This window comes from Drosophila santomea, chromosome 3L (assembly GCF_016746245.2).
Source record: "Drosophila santomea strain STO CAGO 1482 chromosome 3L, Prin_Dsan_1.1, whole genome shotgun sequence".
NCBI lineage: Eukaryota > Metazoa > Arthropoda > Insecta > Diptera > Drosophilidae > Drosophila > Drosophila santomea.
In genome coordinates, this window is record NC_053018.2 from 16495717 (window position 1) to 16512516 (window position 16800).

Genomic DNA, 16800 nt, shown 5'->3' on the forward strand with positions numbered 1-16800 from the left:
TCATATATCACTTCAGAGCCCAATTAAAATTCCAATGCAAATAGCACACCTTAATACATACCTTGAATTTCGAGGAATTTAATCTACACAATGCAGGAGTGTGCGCCGTGCCTCTGCATTAAAAGGAATCCAAACTAAAACCATTTAATCCCGGCGCATGTGAGTTAGTTGTGAAATTAAGCCGAATGTTCCACTCGCAACCACGTGAAGTGAGCTGGCTCCACCTGTCAGCCACTCACTATCCTGCTCCCTATCCCCATCTCGATGAACCTTCACATCCAGTTTTCCATTCCCATTCCCATTCCCATTCCCGTCGCCATCGCAATCAGCAAACACAGAGAAATACTTTGCCAGTCATAACAACCATTACCTGGGCCATAACACAAGTCGGGCCAAGTACAGAAAGGGAAACAGGACAGGACGACTGCTCCGCTAGCTAGGCAAATGTGTGTCCTTTGGTCAAACACAGACTTGTTTAACATTGTCACTCGAGGAGTCACGAGCACGTGGACGAACATGGAGGCACTGAGCAAAAATAATTGTTATTCGCCACCAACTTATAGCTGCAGTTAAAACACAGCTTCCTTACTATACATTGAACTCATTCTATATGGCATTTTTATGTCCTTGATATCCTTTACAGTCATTTAAGTAGCTTGAAGTTATTTGAAGCTTTTGGCTTATTAGGATCATGAATTCCTGTGAAGCGTTTCCTCCCTTTTGAGCTAAAATTTAAGTTCTCTCTACTAGAGCCTTTCTTTTCTCAGTGCATAGGTACAAAAACCACGTATCCGGCTGGCTAGACACTAAAGGCAACAGAACCAACGACTGACGCTCTTGCAGCGCATTAACCGAGGGATCGGCACTCGGTTTCGGACACGGAAAGGGGCAGGTTCAGCGGAAAAGCTACAACAGATGTGGCCAACTTGTAGTTGGGCTTTCCTTTCGCCTCGAAGGGCGACAAAGTCGCATATGTAATTGAGAGGTGGCGATTCGGGAAGGGGCGATGAACTATGAGCAGGAAGGACCACGACTGCGACTACGACTACGACCACCAGGGCGACATGCAAACAAACAAACAAATGCAAACTCGCAAAGGCAGTAAGAGCATACACTAAGAAAATAAGTTGGGGCAAAGGAAACTCTGTTCTTTTACTCAATGGTTCTTCAAAATCCCGTAAGGGGTATATAAAATTGAACTTCAATTTAGGTAGTATTATTTCAAACAGCATGATTATTAAATAGCAAAAACTTTAAACTTGAATAATTAGTTAGTTTAATGTTGTTTCAAATGCATATCTTATTAGGCCAAAAAATGCTTGCTTCAGTAATTTAAGGGCTTCTACAATTTAGACGTTTAAGGATTTACCTATAGCTTAAAAAGTTGTATTGCTTTTCAATTAAAATAAAAGTCCATTAATCCAAAGCTATTTATTCAAAATCTGAACTTTAAGAGACTTGAGAACTTTCTTTCTGTCGAATGCTGTGGAGTGGGAGGTGGTCACAGAAGGACGGAGCACAGCAAGGATATTTTGAATGTTTTGGCCCCGGCTTGGCATAAATTTGAATTTTCAACATGGGCAGCCAAAGTGCTTCTGATTCTGCTTCTGCTTCGGCCAAAGTGCTGGCCGTACGGCAATTGCCGGGACATTGGTGCAGTGAAATCACATGGCCAGTGCTTCTGATCCTGCTCCTGATTCCTGGCTCCCGTTGCACTGTTGTGGTTTCTGTGGCCATCCATGGCTGGTCTGGCCTGGTTGGTTGGTCTTTGCACTGCGTTTTTGCAGCACAAAATACTGGTGCATGTGCTAAACTGATTTTAGTTTTCCCTACTCCGCACGTAATCTGAACTTTTGCATGTGTGAGACCTCAGTGGCCACGCCCCTGCTCCTGCCCCTGTACTCACCACCACCACCCACACCCTCTATTTTGCATCGAGTGTTTGTAAATGTTCCGAAAAACAGGCGCAATTACAATGCTGTTTGCTGTTCGCTGCTGCAAATGAGTTGGTCAACATGTTTGGCTTTTATTTCGGTTTTTTTGAAATGCGTTCGAATTTTACTACCAATGCCGTGGATGCAGTGAAATTTAAGAAACCGGTTTCTAGTCTAAAACACAAACTACAAATACGTGTGAAAAACGGATACTTAAGTTTGAGCTCAGAGTTTAAAATGTGTTAAATATTACAAATGAACTGTGAAAAGCTAGTAAAAAAGTTTACGAGCTTGGAGAGTGGCTAGCATCACACTTTGCTTCAAATTCAACAATAAGTAAGTAAGTATTTTATTTAAGTACATAAGTATCTACGTGCACAGTAAAATATTGCTAAATTAACGTATATCTTATTGTATGAATCATTTAACAGTTATAGTTTTAGGAGGTGACTAAAACCAAACGCCTCTTTCGACAACACGTGAGATGTAAAATGTATATCTAATCTAGAAGGCTTAATTATAGTTATAAAATGGTTACCAGGTATTGATACGGCAATTTTCGCTTTAGAACCCCCTAAACCCGATGAACCGATTAGATTTTTGACTCGACTAAATGCCTATTACACTATCAACATTTACTATCTTGTATTTTCGCACCATTACTGACACCATTAATTGTATTTTTTATTGTTCCATATCTTGTAATTCATGAATACTTAATACTAATTTGCTTATCCAAAAAAATTATAAAAATATCAAAAAGCGTATATTTATTTTATTTACCCATAGCACCTATATATTTTTCCTCATGTTTATTGTTTATTCCGGCCGTAAAACTTCTTCTCCCGAGAGGCGCAGAAATATTTTCCTCGCCACGGCTCAACGGAACACAATAGTAACTTGTGCCTAGACAAATATTAAGTATCCATGCTTCATAGCCCGTGGCCCGTGGCCAATCTTGATTTCACAGCTTCGGAAAACATTCATCATCAAACAATCAGCAGGTGTGAGCTCACAGCTGAGAGGTTCGCGCCTGGTAGTAGAGGTGCAATCGTTCCGCCTCGCGCCATCCCGTTTCCACGGCTCCATGGACCGTGGAGTAGTAGTGCTTGTGGGTGCATTCACCGGCGAACTGGAGGCGTGGCCTGCCGGCCACATCCTGGAGCGGTGCCTCCAGATCCCAGGCACCAGTTCTCAGCGCATCCGTGTAGGTGGAGCGGAAGGTGTAGCTGCCTCGGAAGTTGGGATTCGCATGCCACTGAGTGCGCAGCAATCGCACAGGATGGGCCGTTTCAAAGGGCAGGAACTTGCGGAAGAGCCACAGCAGACCCTCCAGCACCTTCTCCTCGGTAAGTGTCTCCATGTGCCGGGCGTGTGGACCAATGATCCAGCCCTGCAGGAGGCGTGGCTGCCTGGAGACGGGATAGAAGCCGAAAACGCTCTCCAGCCAAAAGAGTTCCGAGGCCCGCAGTTCCTTCAGATCCTCCTGCAGCCAAAGACAATTGAAGCCAGGCCAGTCGGCAGGCAGCGGAGGACTCTCAAACTCCAGGAATAACTTGTCCACTGTGCCCATCTTGATACCCTCGATGGCTCTCACTTTGGCAGCTGGCAAGGCGGGAACAAATAGTTTCGGATGCTGCTCCCTTAGAACTCCCACGGAAACAGTACATATGACGTGATCCGCTGTGATTAGCTCGCCATCCCAGCAACGCACGGTAAGCTCATCAGCTCCTGCCCAGTTAATCTCGGCAACCCCTCTGTTGAGCCGCACATGATCCTTGAGCATGCCGAGATCTTCGGGCTGATCATCCCGCGCTTTCATGAGTAGTCTCAAGAAGCTCTTGTAGCCCTTGTCCTTCCAATTGAGTAGCAGCTCGCCCTCGCATAGCCAGTACTCCAGGTGACCCTTTCCGGACACTTCGAACAGGTGATCCGCCCCCTCCACAGATGCTTCGAATTTGTGAAACACCTCCAGGAACTCCTCCGCAATGGTGCGATCAATGGGCGGCAGCTTGGCCAGCTCCTTCCAGTACTTCATATTGACGTAGTCTCCCAAGGAGCCCTCGAAGTCCAGGAGCTCCGTCTGTCTGTCTGGTATTGACATCTCAGCTATAGCTTTCAGTTGATCGGCTATGACGTCGGGTACCACTTCCTTGTTGGATCGCACGCATCTGTAGGTCTCGTAGTGGGGTTCCGTGACCTCCAGCAGATTCAGATCCTTGACCTTGTCGTATACCACGTTTCCCTTCTCGCCATGACACCACTGGCCGCCCAAGTCGACGACGTTATCGGCAAAGGGAATCGTATGGACACGACCGCCGATCCGATCCTCCGCCTCGAGGAGGATAACATTCCGGAATCCGAGCTCCAGGAGCCGGGTGGCCGCAGCTATTCCGGCGGATCCCGATCCCACGATCACAATGCGAGCAGTTAGTCTGGTTTTAACAAACAGACGCGAAGACGCGGAACTCATGGTGGTGCAAAAATGGATATATACTCGTATATTGATTATAACAACCGACCGTGCTTCACGTTTGACGTTCGGCTGGCAACTGATTTGGGATTTTTCACTTTCACTCGTTCTATATATATATTGTTTCTAGTTTTTGCGCTCTTTTCCTCTATCTCTGAATATTTATGGGTGTGAGCGATAAGCCGCAATTTACTGATAGCAGAGGTTTCATTGTTGCTCCGGCGAATTGGTGTTATGTCAATGCAATTTAACCGAGAATAAAGCAATTGGCAGGCGGCATACGCTGCAGTATCAGCATTTATTATCAGTTCGTTAAGAGAGCTAAAGAGAACAAAGCGTGCAGCAACTATGTCAAAAGAGAGTGCTGGCTTTCTCTTAAATTCCGCTCACCAGCAAAAATAGCATTCGTTTTTGGATATTTCACCGGTACCAAATTAGCATCGAGTCAAGCGGACAGCAAATAGAAGAACTATGACCCCAGCTTATAAGCAATCTGCATATATGATTGGATTTTATGATGATTAAGGTAGAAATAGTAATCAGTTTGCCTAAATTACAGTTTTTTTACATATTACAAGCTCATTTTTGAGCACAAAAAATAAAATTAAAAAACTGTATTTTTAAATGTACCTTACACTTTACCTCATAGAGGTCTTTAAATAAAAATGTTCTAATTTTCAGTTTAGAGAGATGAATAAGGGACTTTTGGTTTTTTTCCAATAGTTTTTAATAAACTCACTGTAATATTCTTAAAAATACTTTGACAATCAACTGCTATTGTGCTCGACTATTTTTCGAACAACCCATTCACCATTCAAAACTTACAAAGATAGGCGAAACAAAAGCCTCAGCTTAGGCGCACAAACAATCGCACGCACACCCTCGCACAGCGATTTAAAGTTGCCGCCTGAATGTATGCAACAAAATGTTATCGTTCAGTTTGCCAGTGGCGCAGTGAGCGAGGAGGTCCTTTGATGAATGTATTCATAAAAATCCAATCATTGCAATTGCACAGCGCATACGGGCGGCGAAGGCAAAGGCATTCAAGATGAATACGCCAAAATAATGGGAAAACACAACAGACAGCTGGGCGCAGAAAAACCCCCGTTCTTTGGCCACCCCCCATTTTGGTCGCCCATTTACCCGCAGGGAGGGCAAATACGAAGCTCCTCGCAACCAAGCAGTCAACAAAAAAATTGCAGCAATAATTTTTTTTTTTTTTTGAAACAAAAACACATTTGTGCATAGACTGGGAAATAACCAGAGCTAAATAAACACGATTAACAGGAAAAGACTGATTGATACCCAGTAAAATGCTTTAAGATCATTTACTTGTTGAAATATTTATGTCTTTTGTGTTTTCATATAAATATCCCATAATAAATATCGTTTATATTTATAGAAATATGTTTCTATTTATAATTGTTCGTTTTAAAAGCCTTAGTAAAATGTTAATTTAATTTAGTATATCCCAAAGTAAAAAATTTTAAAGAAATTCGTATTTTTTTCCCATTCTAAGCCCATCATTCCCTGGCTCCTCGCTAACTAAAGGGTATTTCCTATGGCAAGAAGGGAACAAAAGATGCGATTAAAATGACAAGTGAAAGCAATTTTCGTGCATCTGGTACAGAAAATTCCGGGGAATAAGGGGGAAGGGGTAAGTGAATGCCGATGTAGATACCCAACCGAATGATTGCCTCAAATGGCATGCGAATTCGGTTGGCCAGTGTAATATGACATTGATTATGGGCCTGCTGCCACAAAAAACAGAAAACATCGAAGACAAGACAAGAACAGCCCAAATATGCAAATCCCAATTCCTACATTTACTCACCTTCGTGCTGCATTCACATTTCAGTATCCATTCGACGGCAATGAATTTATTCTCGATTTGTATCTGATGTGATTGCAGGAATTCCTGATCGATTGGCTCCAAGGCGACCGTGTCCCATAACTGTGCACTTTGCAGCAACGGCTCATGCTCCACATCCTCGTCCCCATCATCTTCATCGTCTTCATCGTCCTGGGGCTCCTTCAACTGCCCTTTTTTATTCGACTGACGTCGCTGTACGTAGTTAATTGGATCGACAGCATTTAAAGGACACAGCAACTCGACCTGAAGGACGAAAAAAATGGTGCATAAAGGGAAAACAGAATTTTAGTAGAGAGATTGAAGATGTCGAAATCTCAGTGGAGAGGATTTCCATTTCTTGGGAAAAAAATTACATTTCGTAGAATGCGGGCGGGTGAAAAGTGTTTAATTGATTTTGGCATCTGGGCAGCATTTGACTTTTAATTTTGCTTTCCTTCTGCGCATTGGCTCTTGTTGTTGCAGCTCTGCAAATTGACGTTTTAATGCCATTTACCTTTTAATTAAAAGTAAAAGGAGGCGAAAAGGCGTGAGCCAATAAAGAAAACAGCAACGACATTGGCAGTGGATGGTCTTTTGGGTATAACAGGCAGGGAAATGTATCATTAAATTTCCGGATATCAAATAAATATGGCAATCAATTATGGCAAGTGCATAAACAAGTTTTGTAAAAAGTACAATAATCGCGGTAAGCGGCAATACAAACAGCAGAATATATAAATAATAAGGCCTGAATAATTTATTTCAGAAGAATTTGTTTATGCAGACAAATGAAATTGACGGAATATATTATTTGGCTGATTGGCTTCGGAAGTGAAGATATTTTGATTTGATTAACTAATGAAACAATTTGTTGTAATCTGTGCTATTTTTTTTTTATGCTTACAAAATTATAATATATGCATAAAGCATATTTTCCTCTTCGTTCATGTTTTTACACCATTTTAGTAAGTACAGGATATTTCTCACAAAACATTGCCGATTGGCTGTCGATGGGATTGTTTCAAATTAACGGTAATCTAATTTAAAAGGACAAATGGCGAAAAACAAGCAAGGAAAATCTGCAAGGAAAACATGCGGAAAATGCAAATTTCTGCCAGCTGCAACAGAGGAGCATAGAAGGAAACGAAATGCAGCAAACTCAATGCGCGAGGATTTTCATATCTCCGCGTTAGGCGTCAGGTGGTCGGACTTGAAGCTCAGCCCGTCTTAGCCCAGTTGCCACTTGGCAATAGTTGGATATCTACCCTGGGAATCCCCAGCCCCATCCCACTCACCTGTATCGTGGTGGACACCGACGGGGCACAGCACTTGACCCCGCGATGGCAGCGGCCACAGAGCTTGGGTCGATACAGCTTTCGGGAAACGCACTCGCCCAGTCGTATCCTGGCAGGACCTAGGCGCTGGATGCTCCGGCACTCGTGGCCCTTCTGCGACAGGAAGATCCCGGAAAAAAGTTGAAAAGGCTGATATTAGTGGCACAGCTTTAAGTATAACTGTTTGCTTCTTTGGAAACATAGAAGAAATATGGATATTCTAAGCCACGTGCATTATGATATCATCTATGTATATATTATAAAAGGTTATTATGGTTTCGTTATTTATCTAATCTTCCATTTAAGTTTAACTTAACTAAATAAGTAAAGTTCGTGACATAAATAAAATACTGTGCACTAGTTACTGCCCATTAAAATACACTTTCGTTAAACCACAGATCTACCCGTTTCGCGGGTATTTCCCCAAAGTGGCAAAAGTGTTTCGTCCTTAAGAGGACACTCACTCGTATCCTGTGGGCCGGCTCCTCGTGTTCCTCATGCTCCTCGTGCTCCTCGTGCTCCTTGTGGTGATGATAATGCTGATGGGAGTGGCTGTGGACGCGATGCTGCTTCCGCTTGTGCGTCAACGGGCGGCTACTGCTCCACTTATTGTCCTCGTGGTCGTCCTTGTCGCACCTGCGATTCTGGCAGAGCCGCAAATTGCTCAGTTGATGGCAGCCCGCGTGGGTGGTGGTGTGCCGTGTGGCGGTGCCAAGGCCGCAGGTCCTGCTGCAGGCGGTCCAGTTGCCGCTGGTGGTGCTGTTGTGGCAGGTGGCGTAAACTGCAACGAGTGGGTGGCAGTTAGAGAGGATTACTAATGAGCCAGCTCATGATCGGGGTACTCATTAATCACCGTCAAAAACGCAGTTACGAAACATGCTTCTTGGTGCACTAAAGACCAACCTTTATAGGTCAAAAGAAAGTGAAGAATATTAAACCAACAAAATTGATTAAAACACCACTAACAAATATTTAAATTAGCGAAAATCATGGCTACAAAAAAATAGATAAAAACATTTCCTGTTCACCTAAGACCCGGCTTAGAAAATACAATCAAAAATTCGAAAAATGTATAAACTTGGTCGCCTTCAATGAATTCTACTGAATAATGAAGTCCGAGAGGGAATCGTTTTCAACCTGTGAGGTATACGCTGTTGGAGATTGGGATAAACTAAAGCTGCTGATGTGGAAGAATTGGATTCTTCAGTGGAGCCAGAAAATGCAAATTGTGTTTGCCTTGGTCCTGCCAGTTTTGTTTCTTTGTCTCATTCTAATACTTCGCATAATAGTTATGCCCGAAAAAAAGGATGAGATCCGCTACGCAATCGTGTCCATATCGGACCTGAACCTTTACATGAGGAAGGTATCACATGGAAATAGGATACTGCACGAGAATGGATCCATTAATATACCTAGAAATTTCCTTTGCTTTACTCCAGATAACCCCATCAATAGTGCTATCGTGAGTGCCACTGCGATAAGACTACGACTTCTGGGTACCAGACCCTATGATACCGCTCTGCACATGGAACGGGACATGGTGTTGCACAACTTCTTGGCTGGAGTTCAGTTTGAAGAGAACGTGGTGGAAACCAATGATGCAGGATATCCACTTAATCTCAATTACTCGCTCCGATTTCCCAGTGAGCTGCGAACCATGCAAGGCCCCATCATAGACACGTGGCGTACGTCCCGTTTATTTCTGTCCTACGACACAAGTGGATCCCGCAATAGATTGGAAAGCGATGGAGGAGTGCCGGTTGGATATGTTAGGGAAGGCTTTCTGCCAATCCAGCATGCACTGACCATGTCCTGGCTGACTCTGGCATCGGGCATCAAGGACAACGATCTTCCGAGCATACACCTGCAGCGCTTTCCCTATAGGGCCTATACCTATGACCGATTGCTGAGTGGCCTGCGTCAACTACTGCCCTTCATAATCCTGCTGAGCTTCATCTATCCCGCCGCGACTGTGACCAAGTATGTGACCAGCGAGAAGGAATTTCAGCTCAAGGAGATCATGAAGTTGATCGGCGTGCACAACTGGCTTCATTGGGTGGCGTGGTTCGTCAAGAGTTATGCAATGCTCATGCTGATCGTACTTCTCATCATGTTCCTGATCATGGTGAAGTTCCACGCTTCGGTAGCAGTACTTTCCTATTCCAGTTGGGTTCCTGTTCTATTATTTCTGCACACCTATGTGGTTGCGAGCATATGTCTTTGCTTTATGCTAGCCGTTTTGTTTTCGAAAGCCAGCACAGCCTCGGCAGTGGCCGCCATTGTCTGGTTTCTGACCTATATACCGTATTCATTTGGCTTCTATTACTACGATCGTCTTAGCCTCATGGGTAAGCTGCTCATTTCGCTGATATTTTCGAACTCGGCCGTGGGATTCGGCATCCATGTCATAGTCATGTGGGAAGGAACCGGAGAGGGAGTCACTTGGAGGAATATGTTTCACCCCGTCTCAGCGGATGATGATCTTACGCTGTTCTATATAATCATGGCCATGAGTTTGGGTTCACTAATGTCCCTATCTATTTGCCTGTATGTGGAGCAGGTGTTCCCTGGAGAATACGGTGTGCCTCGTAGGTGGAACTTCCTGTTCCACAAAAATTACTGGCGGCAATTCGTGCCAAGTCTGGCTATAGTTCCCAGTTCCCACAACATCACACATGGATCGCGAAAAGTGAGAAGCTGTCGAAGTGCAAGAGAGGTGGGAATTCACTTGTTCAACCTGCAAAAGACCTATGGCAAACACAAAGCTGTCAAGGATATCAGTTTAAAGATGTATCGCAACGAAATAACCGTGTTACTCGGCCACAATGGAGCTGGTAAAACCACAACGATCAATATGATAACTGGCATTGTTAAGCCCACGAGTGGAACGGCCATAGTAAACGGGTATGATATACGCACCCATTTGGCAAAAGCTCGTGAATCACTAGGAATTTGCCCGCAGAATAATATACTCTTTAAGGACATGAGTGTACGGAATCACATTATATTCTTTAGCAAGCTGAAAGGAATTCGTGGTGTCACTGCGGTGGAAAATGAGGTTGGTAAGTATGTGACCATGCTGGCTTTGCAGGATAAATCATATGTGGCTGCCAAAAACCTGTCTGGTGGTATGAAGCGGAAGTTGGCCCTTTGTTGTGCTCTATGTGGAAATGCCAAGGTGGTCCTGTGCGATGAGCCCAGTTCTGGAATCGATGCAGCCGGACGCAGGAGTCTTTGGGATCTATTGCAAAGTGAAAAGGACGGACGCACCATACTGTTGACCACTCACTATATGGATGAAGCCGATGTCCTGGGCGATCGCATTTCGATCCTATCTGAGGGCAAGTTGCAGTGCCAAGGCACTTCCTTTTATTTGAAGAAGAGATTTGGCACCGGCTACCTATTGGTCTGCATAATGCAGAGTGGCTGTGATGTGGGAGTTGTAAACCAGTTGATAAGAAAGTACGTTCCACACATAACTCCCGAACGAGTGTTGGGTACTGAACTAACCTATCGCCTGCCCACCGAGTACTCCAGGAAGTTTGCAGGATTACTGCAGGACCTGGATGAGAAGTGTGGCCAACTACAGTTGGTGGGCTACGGCTTGAGTGGAGCCACTCTGGAAGATGTCTTTATGGCAGTCAACACCGATAAAAGAGTTCGTGGTGGAGCGGAAGTGCCTCCGGCTGACGGAAGCGCGGGCTTCAAGGACCTGGTTTTTGACAGCAAAACGAGAGAAAACAGACGTGTCTCACGTTGCTTTATGTTTTGGCAGGCTCTGTTCCTTAAGAAGTTTTATACCACCACTAGGAACTACTGGCTGCTGGGGATTCAGCTGGTCCTGCCCATAGTGGTCATGTCTCTGACGATTCTCAACTCGCGAGGTGGCAGGATTTACTACGAACTACCTGCTATGCCCATATCCATCAATCAGTATGGTCTCGCCTATGTTATATTGGAGGATAATACAACTGATCAATCTTCGTCCTTGGCCGAGTTTTATTCGAAACACTTGGAGCACTACGGCAGTAGATGCAAGTTGCTCAACACAGGCGATCTCAAGTTTGAGGACTACATACTGAGCTATGGTCGAAATTATAGCAAGCGAATTGATTTCCATTTCCTAGCAGGACTCACGATTGCAAAAGATAGTTTAACTGTGTGGCTTAACAATAAGCCCCTGCACACGGCTCCTCTGACGCTCAATTTATTGCACAACGCCCTGGCTATTAAATTGCTCGGCCAGAAAGCCTCCACCTACGTAACTAATGAGCCTTTGCCATATAGCGATGATGCCAGAACTTTGCGGCTGAATAAGGGACAAGTGCTGGGCGCTGAGATAGCCATTAATTTATCCCTAACCATGTGCTTCGTCACGGCCTTCTATGCGATACCCATCATCAGAGAACGCGAAACGCGCGTCAAGCTTTTGCAATTCTTGAGTGGAGTTGATGTGTGTGCCTACTGGACGAGTCACATTGTTTGGGATTACCTTATATTTGTTCTCTCAGCCCTTTCCTCCATACTCACCATTGCGGCATTCAAGGAAATCGGCTACACAACCGCACTAGATCTCAGTCGGTACTTCTATATGCTGCTGGTATTTGGGTTTCCCGGCATTATGCTAAGTTACGCGGCATCTGGATGCTTCTCCGACGCTGCCACTGGCTTCACTCGTATAGCCATTATAAACATCTTGCTGGGAACTGGGCTCTTTTTGCTGTTCATGACCCTGAACTTCGAGGCCTTTCAGCTGAAGGCGGTGGCCGAACAACTAGCCTGGTACTTTCGAGTGTCTCCACACTACAGCCTGGCCAGCTCCACTCGCAACATCCACATAGGTCATAATATTCGACGTGGCTGCAGTATGGGTGGAATCCGGAAACTAACGAAAGATCTGCGCTGCCGGAACGTTCCCATATGCTGTAATATTCCGGACTACTTTGGCTGGCAGAACCCTGGCGTATTGCCCGAAATCACATATATGATATTGGTTGGCTTAATATTGTTTCTGCTATTAGTTATGCACGACGGCAAGGTGTACAATCTTATGGCCGAAAAGTTGGGAAATTGTTTTTCAAAGAGAAAGCGCTTAGACGGTGGAACTTCTATTGAAAACGAGGACGTGGTCGCAGAACGACTGGTGGTGCGAGAAATGATAAACTCGGGACGAAAAGATACACCTCTTTTGGTCTATAACATCACCAAACGCTATAGACGCAAACTTGCAGTAAAGGGCATTTCGTTCCACGTGCCCCACGCCGAATGTTTTGGTCTTTTGGGTATCAACGGAGCTGGCAAGACTTCAACCTTTAAGATGCTAGCTGGGGACGAAAAGATATCCTCGGGAGAAGCCTACATAGATGGCACAAACATAGCCACGCATAAGGTGTATCGGAAAATCGGCTATTGTCCGCAGTTTGATGCACTCTTTGAGGATCTGACTGGCCGCCAGACCTTAATCATTTTTTGCCTGTTGCGAGGAGTGCAACGTCGATATGTAGAGCCCATATGCTGGGGACTGGCCATATCCTTCGGATTTGCCAAGCACATGGACAAGCAAACGAAGCATTACAGTGGCGGAAACAAGCGAAAGTTGAGCACCGCCATATCGGTGCTGGGAAATCCATCCGTTCTGTATCTGGATGAGCCCACCAGTGGCATGGATCCCGCCGCAAGACGCCAACTGTGGCGCATAATAGGCCTGATTCGAACTGCTGGAAAGTCTATTGTCCTAACCTCCCACAGTATGGATGAGTGCGAGGCCCTGTGCAGCCGACTGGCCATAATGGTGGATGGTGAATTCAAGTGCATCGGAACGGTGCAAAGCCTAAAGAATCAGTACTCAAAGGGTTTGATCCTTAAGGTTAAAGTCAAACACAAAAAGAAAACCTTTCAGAGAGTTGTGGAAGACTCGTCTTCGTCAGCTGATAAACAATCGATCACAGAAACTGATTCAAAGTTTCTTCAAAGGGCTTCTGTTTTGGAAAGCTCTCTAACAGATCGAATTTTAAAGGTTAATCGATTTATATTGAAAGAGATTCCCGATGCCGAACTCAAAGAGGAATATAATGGCCTGATAACATACTACATACCACACTCAAAAATATTGGCTACGATTTTCCAGCTCCTTGAAACTAACTCGCATAGGCTGAACATTGAAGATTATCTAATTATGCAAACGCGACTGGAGGAAATCTTTTTGGATTTCGCTTCGAAACGAGATGGTTCGCAAATCTTTACTAAACGGTTGGTGCTCAAATGTACATATTCCAGACATGTTATATATATTTCTAATTTCAGGAAATGTTGGTGTTGCTAATTAGCTTGTTGTTTTTTTAGTTTTTTGTTCGATTTTGTAAAAGCAAATACATTTTATAAGCTGTTCATATATGCACGAGTTTTTATGTTAAGCAGCCTCTGTATTCTACATATGTTTATCATCAAAGAAGACTCTTTTTTGCGATATTCCAAAACATCTTCCAATACCATGAGTACTAATTGCTGCCCAGGACTAAACCCTCAGGTCCTGCGAACCCCTCACTAGTTGCCGCAAATGCTCGAATTCCCAGTTAATTCGCCTGAGGCTATTCCTCGCAGCTGCTGGCAGGAACGCTTAATATCTTGTTTATTTATTGCATTCTGCGCGTTTAATTAACACTTAATCCCTGTGTAAGTAATTACGCTTCTGCTCCAGCATTTACTGAAGCCTGCTCGTGGCCTCCAGTCTCGTGATGGAATAATTCATCTTCATAAATATGCGCTGCATTCTCCACTCGGTTTTTGGGTAGGATGTGGGTACTCCAGTACTGGGGTACTCGGGTTCTCGGGCGCTTAAAAAGCATTAAGTTGCGCATTGGACACAACACGACACGCCCCTGAGCGCCATTAACTCAGGCCAGTGGGCGGGTTGAGGAAGTGGACACAATGGGATGGCCAAAGCCATAAACACACTTATAAAACAATAACAAGGCCATGGCAGTGGCAGTGGAAACGAGGATGCACTGAGAACAATAAAAACTAAAAGTAATCAAGAATGGAGTACTTAAAGGTACAACATTCTTGATTACTTTTAGTTTTTATTGAGTATTTATGAGCACATTTAATCTTAAATCCTTAAAATAATTGTAATTACCAAATAAAAATGATTGAACATAAGTATATCTTGTTTAAACATTTGTTTTCTCTTAGTGCAGAGCACAACTTACCATCAGCTGTTGGATTCTCACAGAGCCACATCTTGCAACAGTGGCCGGGAACTTCGACGAGGCGCGGCGATCGGCAGGAAATCGTGTCCTCCGGCGCCGGGAGCTGCTCGTTGGGGCAGAGCGTGGAGCAGGCGTGGCGGCCATTCTGCAATGCCACATTAAAATACATTAAATGTGGCCCATTGTTGCTGCTGTGGTGTTGTTTATTTAGCTTTGGCCAGCCAGCCGAAAATAAAGTCATAATGTAAAGAAAATATTGGCCCAATCGCACAAGGACGACCGAAAGTTGGCTGAGTCCTCGACTGGAGCACGAACTTTTGCCTCAAGCTAGCTGCCTTATGTGTACTTTGGTATATGTGGTATATGGCAAAATTAACATTTCGTGCAGACCCTCACAGCTTTGTTTGTAATCCACTTTTCGTCTCTAAGCGTTCACACAGTCCGCTGATACTTTTTATACCCAGTACGTATCTCTCGCATCGTCACGATATTGCATTGCATAAATTGCATGTGCTCGTGTTTGTATTATGCCACATGATAAACTACCAGCGCAGCTGGAAATAAGGTGCAAAAACCAAACCAGACTTGGAAGCCCCAAAACCCCAAAACCCGGGAGCAGTTAAAAAACTTCATTGTGGCCATAAAGCAATGTCAAGGATTTTGGGTTAAAGCAACTTAGAAGTGAACTTTAATCATTGTTTCATGTGCAAGGATTCACCATAGCTAAAAGTGTAGTTCTATCTAGTCTTTCAAGTTAAACAATTGTTGTAAGTTAAAGGCATCTTCTTACAGCAAACTGGTAGTTATTTACCATTTAATTTAATTTATGCTTTATATTCATCGAAATATCCCCTGTTTCCCTTCCTATTCATAGTTTGATAATCCCTGTTAAGCGCTGTTTTAATCTCATTAGCGAAATACAGTTTTCCCCCATTATCGTCTCTATCAAATTCTACTGTGTGATTTTGCAATTGTAGTTCCGGGCATTTTGCGCTGTATTTAAATTTTAATTAAAATCTCAACCCTGCAGAGCCATTTGGTTTCAGATGGTGCAAGTGCCGCCTCTAATCCCACCAAAAATGGACAAAAAGGGCCAAAATGAAGGCTGGAACTAAAAGCGCTAGGAGCCACGCTGAGCACAGGTTAAACAACAACGACTGCGAAACTGCATTTGGCTTTTGGCCGGAATGCCTTCTGTGTCCCAATATCTATATCTGTATCTGTGTGTCTGTGTATGCATAGTACATATAGTACGTATCTCTGGATGTCTGTGGCTTGTGGCCAACTTTTGTGCGGATGGCCCCAAGCATTTGGCCAACGGCTGCAAGCTGCGTTTTGGTACCCGCGACTCACCTCGCAAACGCATTGGGTTTTACAATCCAATTTAAATGTGACTCCATGTGCGAATGTCGTGTTGCCCACACTGCAATTGGCTGCAGGCGAATCCGAAGCCAAGACCATGTGCGCATCCAGACGTTGCATTGGTTTCCATCGTTGACACCAGCAAAAGTAGTTGGAAAAATAGAAAATAGAAGATTTAAATGAGCATTAAAACGGGTAAGTTCTGCAAGGCAAATTGAATTGAAACAGCTTATCTCTTTAGACAGTAGGAGGCGAAAACATTGCTTTGGCAATCAGAACCTCTGACTTGTTTATTATAACATACATTTCATTTCATTTCACTTCGCCTTCTTTTCACTGCTAATTTATGTCATCAAATGCGTAATACATGTCGTATGTGTAATGCCAGTGAATGGGAACCCAATTAATGTCAGTGCTATTTGTTATAAATTTCACCAGAATCGCATATTTGCAGCACAAACAATAGACCTGCTTTCATTCCACCGTTTGCCTTCGTGTCTCATCAAAATTGATATTGACAAATGCCGCTGCTTTATGGCATCCCATTAGCTCGCTAAAGTTTGTTTTTGCCTCATTCTCTGTTCTACAGAGAGAAAAATATGTGAATTCATTTTTTTATTAAATTAGAGGGTAGCAA

At 44.0% G+C, this 16800-nt stretch overlaps 3 protein-coding genes and 1 long non-coding RNA gene across 6 annotated transcripts in view; 1 reads left to right on the plus strand and 3 right to left on the minus strand.

Moving 5' to 3' along the window:
• The window catches only part of LOC120447693 (putative mediator of RNA polymerase II transcription subunit 24), a 61910-nt gene that overhangs the window by 14084 nt on the left and 31026 nt on the right, over positions 1–16800 (minus strand). The window contains exons 5-9 of the mRNA XM_039629222.1: positions 16155–16234; positions 14802–14946; positions 8058–8374; positions 7555–7707; positions 6242–6523 (exon numbers count right to left, since the gene is read on the minus strand). Of these exons, the coding sequence (XP_039485156.1) occupies positions 6242–6523; positions 7555–7707; positions 8058–8374; positions 14802–14946; positions 16155–16234 (977 nt within the window). The remainder of the gene's footprint in view (positions 1–6241; positions 6524–7554; positions 7708–8057; positions 8375–14801; positions 14947–16154; positions 16235–16800) is intronic.
• On the minus strand, positions 1417–2101 carry LOC120447697. Its single transcript, XR_005616064.1, has 2 exons — positions 1907–2101; positions 1417–1850 (listed from the first exon to the last, which is right to left on the minus strand). It is a non-coding gene; the product is annotated as an uncharacterized LOC120447697 (long non-coding RNA).
• Positions 2268–4508, minus strand: LOC120447692 (spermine oxidase). Its single transcript, XM_039629221.2, has one exon. It carries the CDS (start codon positions 4405–4407, stop codon positions 2947–2949), a length of 1461 nt encoding a protein of 486 aa, XP_039485155.1. The 5' UTR covers positions 4408–4508; the 3' UTR covers positions 2268–2946.
• On the plus strand, positions 8628–13957 carry LOC120447690 (phospholipid-transporting ATPase ABCA3). Of its 3 annotated transcripts, none has more exons than XM_044005940.1 (2): positions 8861–8956; positions 9033–13957. In XM_044005940.1, the coding sequence occupies exon 2, from the start codon at positions 9119–9121 to the stop codon at positions 13913–13915; it is 4797 nt and encodes a 1598-aa protein (XP_043861875.1). In that variant the 5' UTR covers positions 8861–8956; positions 9033–9118; the 3' UTR covers positions 13916–13957. The 3 variants fall into 3 exon arrangements, with proteins under 3 accessions (XP_039485154.1, XP_043861875.1, XP_043861876.1); XM_044005941.1 differs by lacking the exon at positions 8861–8956 and having other exon boundaries at positions 10393–10497; positions 10556–13954; XM_039629220.2 differs by having other exon boundaries at positions 8628–13957.

Excerpts from the sequence above, each read along its gene's own strand:
- LOC120447692 (XM_039629221.2), bottom strand. The coding sequence starts at position 4,407 with ATGAGTTCCGCGTCTTCGCGTCTGTTTGTTAAAACCAGACTAACTGCT.
- LOC120447690 (XM_039629220.2), top strand. The coding sequence starts at position 8,702 with ATGAAGTCCGAGAGGGAATCGTTTTCAACCTGTGAGGTATACGCTGTT.